Source organism: Myotis davidii, unplaced genomic scaffold, assembly GCF_000327345.1.
Source record: "Myotis davidii unplaced genomic scaffold, ASM32734v1 scaffold2537, whole genome shotgun sequence".
Lineage (NCBI taxonomy): Eukaryota > Metazoa > Chordata > Mammalia > Chiroptera > Vespertilionidae > Myotis > Myotis davidii.
In genome coordinates this window covers 76,904-82,917 of record NW_006288180.1, presented here as the reverse complement: position 1 = coordinate 82,917, position 6,014 = coordinate 76,904, and the positions used below count along the sequence as shown (strand labels likewise).

General features: G+C 56.2%; 1 protein-coding gene across 1 annotated transcript in view; it reads right to left on the bottom strand.

Moving 5' to 3' along the window:
- Nucleotides 1-2,101: 2,101 nt before the first annotated feature.
- The window catches only part of LOC102767189 (hereditary hemochromatosis protein homolog), a 6,500-nt gene continuing 2,587 nt past the window's right edge, over nt 2,102-6,014 (bottom strand). Inside the window, exons 3-5 of the mRNA XM_015561488.1 lie at nt 4,186-4,461; nt 3,824-3,943; nt 2,102-3,051 (exon numbers count right to left, since the gene is read on the bottom strand). Coding sequence (XP_015416974.1) covers nt 3,011-3,051; nt 3,824-3,943; nt 4,186-4,461 — 437 coding nt within the window. The 3' untranslated portion in view covers nt 2,102-3,010. The remainder of the gene's footprint in view (nt 3,052-3,823; nt 3,944-4,185; nt 4,462-6,014) is intronic.

The following is a 6,014-nucleotide window of genomic DNA, read 5'->3' as shown; positions in this document are numbered from 1 at the left end:
ACACACACACACACACACACACACAAACTGGGGAAAAAGAAACCTAACTGGAAGAATTTTGGGTTTTTAAAAATGTTTTTCTCCTTTAGTATAAAGACATTACCAATTTTTTCTTTATATATGTGTGTATATATGTATATACATATATTGATTTCAGAGAGGAAGGGAGAAGGAGAGAGATAGAAACATCAGTGATGAGAGAGAATCATTGATTGGGACCTGCACCCAGGCCTGTGCTGCGATGGGAAATTGATCCTCGACCTCCTGGCTTATAGGTCAGCGCTGAGCCACACTGTCCGGCAGGTGTCTTGTTTTTTTAAGTGTGTGTGTGTGTGTGTGTGTGTGTGTGTGTGTGTGTGTGTGTGAAGAATGCCTCCAGTACATGCTGTTATTATATAACACACTTTTGCTTATACCGCCCAGCAGCCCTTCACCAACTGTGCACAGATGGCCAGTCCTGTTTGCCTTCTGTCTGAGTCCAGCGATTCGCAGAGCTGGAGACATTTCTTCTTATTTCCTCCAATTTCCAGGCGCTTTTCTTCACCGGGGAGGACCTCCAGGGCCCAGCCCCAGCTCCGGTGTCTCAGGGCCATTGCGCTGTGTGACTGCGGCCACCAGAGGGCGCCCGTCTCCGCAGCACCAGGCTTAGCAGGCGGCTTGGCCAGAAGCCAAATCAGTCAACAGCATTCAGCAGGGCTGCCCTGGCCCAGTGAGGGGGCTTTGACCTAGGAACCAGGAGGTCACGGTCACCGCACAGGCCTGGGTTGCGGGCTCGATCCCTACTGGGAGGCGTGCTGGTCAATGACTCTCATCATGGATGTTTCTCTCTCCCTCTCCCTTCCTCTCGGGAAAAAAAATAAAAAAGATTTTAAAATGTAAAGTTTTGGTTTTTCAAATGCAGTTGACCTGAAGCACTGATGAGCGAGGGCCAGAAAAATTAAGCGAAGAAAGACTGAAAGACAACGGGGGTTTTAACGTCAGCTGTAAAAAAAGGACAACGAACAGGTCCCAGTGGCGGATGGTTCGTAACCGCGTTCCTGTAAAGCCGAGGGAGGGTGTTTCTAGAAACCTCGGCCTGCGGAATAACGCCAATAGGAAAAAACGGTTCCTAGTTCATTGTCACACATCCTGAAGGGGGTAGAAGGATGCTTCTTGGCCGAAGCTGTGGGGACAGCAGAAATACATACGTGTACATACATGTACATACATGTACAGCGAAAGCATGTGTCCCTGTGCGTCCAGCATGGGTTGGAGGGAAGATCGCTACTGGACGCCAGGCGTTCCCGCTTGGGGTGCCCTGCTCAGGCGGGAGACGCTGTCCTCCGGCCGTTTCCGTTCCTTCCAGGAAGTACAGGAGACAGGGACTCGCACCCAAGTGAGTCCCAGAGAAGGGAGGCCGGGCCACGGCTTAGCCGCACGGTCTGGTCCGCTCCCTGCTGATGCCTCGTCCGCAGTTGGCGGAACCGACCGGGTGAGGTCAGGTCAAGCCCATCTGGTCAGAGCTGCGTCTGCAAACACTGTGGTGCCTGTGAACACGTAGCAGGAGCTGCCGGACCTGGGCCCGTGTGGGAGCTAACAAATGACCAAGCTGTTGCAATCTAGACGGTAATGTTTCTGGAGCAAAGAAAGACAGTGAAGTCATCTATCAGGGTTTAACGAAAATAGTCCATGAAACCAATTGTAAGAAATTTAGAAGCAGTACAAAGTTACCCCAAATAACATAATCCTATATCATAGAAGGGTAACCTGCAATTCGACTGAACAACGGAATGACCGTCGCTATGGTGCGCAGTGACCACCAGGGGGCAGACACTCAGCGCCGGAGCTGCCCCCCTGGTGGTCAGTGCGCTCCCACAGGGGGAGCTCTGCTCAGCCAGAGGCCAGGCAGCTGTGGTGGCGGGAGCTTCTCCCACCTCCGAGTCAGCGCTAAGGAGCAGCGAGCAGGCAGGTGGTAAGGAGCGAGGGCTCCCCGACTGCGAGAGGGGTCAGGCCGGCCTGAGGGACTCCCCGCACCGAGTGCACGAATTTTCATGCACGAGCCTCTAGTAAGTATATATATGCAAGGCAGAAAAATACAGCAGAAAAAAACATGCAGTACTCCACACAATTCATCATGCATTTATTAAAATATGTGCACTGGATGCTTTTTATATTTTCCTACAGCAATAAGACTGAGGAGCACACATGATTCATAGAGATTATCATTGGCTAGTGGAATGATAGTTTCAGGTTAATTTCTTTTCAACGTTTCTATAGCAAGCACATGGTACATGTATCTTTATCCAACTGAAAAAAAATAGTTGAGATCTCTTTGCCCAAATTGAGTACCTACCAGCACACTTTTGAGCTATATTTGATCTCGTGAGGTACCTGCCCTCTGAGACAGAAGGCTTGGTGCCACGGCTTTGCAACCAAATATATGCAGCAGCAGCAAGAAAGCACAGGCCAGCCCTGGCCAGTGTTGTTGAGTGGTTAGAGCGTCACCCCTTGCACCAAAGGGCCGCGTGTTTCATTCGTGGTCAAGGGCCGGTGTAAGGACCCTGGTCCCTCTCCATACAGGAGACCAGAGGGCGGGGACAGAGGGGCCACTGGAGGACAGAGACGGGGAGGATCGAAAGGAAACGGGTCCGGGAAGTGCGTGCACCTGCGCACATTCGCGGTAGGAGGACGGATGCCCTGAGAGAAGCCGCAGGCTTTGCTCGCAGCTTCCAGAGAATCCCGAGTCCAGCAAACTTCAGGAGCCTCGCTGCGGAGGAAGGAGCTGAGATGAGCCGGCGCGTGGAGTCGCAGGGGCGGGAAACCGAGGCAGGCTCCCCTGCAGCCTGGGACCTACAGAGCCGCAGGGTGTCGGCAGGTAGGAACCAAAACCTAATCGGGGGACTGCAGAGAGCTGGGGTTCCTGGGCCGGCTCCCATCTGCGGGTGCAGGCTGTCCTCCAGCACCAAGGTCACCCGGGCGCCCGCCCTGAGTCTCCTACCGGCTCCTTCCCACGGGGTCTGCAGGCTGCCCCTCATTCACGGTCGGCGAGGACATAGCTCCCCAGGGTCCTTCCTGCAGAGACAAGAATCTGGGCACCACCTTCCCCCTCCCTCACCTCCCTCACCTGCTCACCTCAACTCTGACCTCTCCCTCCCCAAGGAATGCGTTTTTTAAATATCCTATCCTATATAATAAAAGGCTAATATGCAAATCCACCGAAGGCAGAAGCACCAGTCACTATGATGCCCACTGAGCACCAGGGGGCAGACACTCAGCGCAGGAGCTGCCCCTGCTGGTCAGTGCGCTCCCACAGGGGGAGACCCCCTGAGCCAGAAGCCGGGCTCACAGCTGGCGAGCGCAGTGGCAGTGGTGGGAGCCTCTCCCACCTTCATGGCAGCACTAAAGATGTCCGACTGACGGCTTAGGCCTGTGGGGAGTGGGCCTAAGCCGTCAGTCAGACATCCCCTGAGGGCTCCCGGACTGTGAGAGGGCACAGGCCTGGCTGAGGGATGACCACCCCTCCCAGGGACCCTCACACCCCAACCCCGAATGCACGAATTTTGTGGACTGGGCCTCTAGTCTATATATGTTTTTATTGATTTCAGAGAGGAAGGGAGAGTGAGAGAAACATCAATGATGAGAGAGAATTATGGACCGGGTGCCTCCTGCACGCCCCCTATTGGGGATCGAGCTTTCCTTCTGCAGAAACCCTGTCATTCCTGTTCCCCCAGGGGAGCCAGTGCCTCCAGGGAGCAGGTGCCCTAGGCCCTCCCCACCCCAGGCCCTGCCCATGTCCTGCAGAAGCCCCACACCCTGGGCAGACTTCCTCCATCTTCCTACTCACGGGAAGCCTGCCTCCTCCGCAGGAATCTGAACAAAACCCCAGTGAAGAAGATGACGATGATGACACTCATGAGGGTCCCGCAGATGACGCCAAAGACCAGGGCGCCCGACATGGAGGGCTCTGAAACGCAGCAGCCAGTGGGCGCCGGGGAAGCCGGGCCCAGGGCACCCCCTCCTGCTCAGGGCACCCCTCCCGCCCAGGGCACCCCTCCCATCTAGAGCACCCCTCCCATCCAGGGCACTCCTCCCATCCAGGGCACCCCTCCCATCCAGGGCACCCACCCCTCCCAGGGCACCCCCTCCTGCCATGTGGACCCCTCTGTCCCATTCTCGACGGGTGTCCTCGCCCCAGCTGGTCCGTACCCCAGGTGGCAGTGAGGGGCTGCTCCAGGCCGGGGTGCTGCACCTGGCAGGCATATCTCTGCTCCTCCCCAGGGGGCACGGCCAGGGCCACCTGGGCCTGGTAGGTCCCGTCCCCGTTGGGCAGCAGGTCCATGGGCTCCGCGTCCTTGGCGTCCAGGGGTTGCCGGTCCTTCAGCCACGTCATGGTGACGTTGGGGGGGTAGAAGCTCAGAGCCTGACACCGCAGAGTGGTCGCTGCCGAGGCCACACGGTGCGTCACCCGCACCGAGGGGGGCACTGGGAGAAGGAGGAGTGTGTGGGAGGGGACCCCGCCACCCTCCCCAGGAGCACCCCGACGTTCACTTCCCTCTGCTCCATGTGGGAGGAAGGACACCCTGCGCAGGCCCCGCTGCAGACACCCACATGTGTCCCTGCAATGTGCCGAGCCCTGGCCGGTGTGGCTCAGTGGGTAGAGCATCGCCCTGCGGACCAAAAGGTCCCGGGTTTGATTCCGGTCAAGGGCACGTACGGTGGCTGCCCAGGCCTGGGCCCCAGTTGGGGCGGGTGTAGGAGGCAACTCATTGATGTGTCTCTCAGATCGATGTTTCTCTCTGTCTTTCCCTCTCTCTTCCACTCTCCCTAAAAATCAATGGAAAATATCCTCGGGTAAGGATTTTTTTTTTAGTTTTTTATTGATATTTTACAGAGAGGAAGGGAGAGGAATAGAGAGTTAGAAACATGAATGAGAGAGAAACATTGATTAGCTGCCTCCTGCACATCCCCTACTGGGGATGTGTCCGCAACCAAAGTACATGCCCTTGACCTGAATCGAACCCGGGACCCTTCAGTCCGCAGGCCGACGCTCTACCCACTGAGCCAAACCAGTTAGGGCTCGGGTGAGGATTTTTTTAAAAAATGTTCCAAGATGCTCTCCGAGGTGTGTCCCGGGAGGAGTCATGCCCCTCAGCCTGGGGCGCTGTCCCTCCTGTCGGATGCCCACCCGTGGCCCGTCTTCCGCTCTGTGAGCCTATTAGGTTCAATCCGGTAAAACCACCTTCACGGGCATGAAATGACTGAATGCGCCTGTCGGCAATCTCACCTGGCTCAACCAGCAAGTGTTCTTTTTATATGTAACTATTTTCATGTGTTTTCATTGATTTTTAGAGAGAGAAGAAGGGAGAGGGAGAGGAAGGGCCAGAGGTATTCTTGTAAGACAGTGGCCGGCAGGGCCCATGGCCACGGCTGTGAGAACCTGCATTGGCCTCAAGGCTGCGGCCACTCTGACTGGCTGCCTCCTCGCCCCACCCCCACCCCCAGCCCTGCCGCCGGGTAATTTCTTGTTTCTTTGGTTTTCCTGTGATATTTGACGTTTCTGATCCTAAAAGGCACACATGCTCCCAGGCCCAGGGTTCTTGCTTAAATTGAGAGCAGATACATCGTTGGCTACATGCAAGGTGAACCCGGAATGACAGCCACGACTCATGGCCGTGTGACGGTCCCACGGAAACGGTGGAGCCGCCCTGGCTGGGGTGGGTCTGTGGTCAGAGCTGAGGCGCTGGCCACTAAGGCTGCGGGTTGATTTCCAGCCGCGGGCACGTACCTGGGCTACAGGTTTGATCCCCGCCCCAGTAGGAGTGCGTGCAGAAGGCAACCAACCCCTCTCTCCTCTCTCCTCTCTCTCTCTCTCTCTCTCTCTCTCTCTCTCCTCTCTATCTCTCTCCTCCCTCCCTTCCACTCTCTCTAAAAAAGCGAGGGAAAATATCCCTGGGTGAGGATGAACAAACCAGCAAAGGGTGGAGACCTTAGAGCAGGAACCTCAGCTCCGCCGGGAGCTGCCTGGAGAGGCCAGC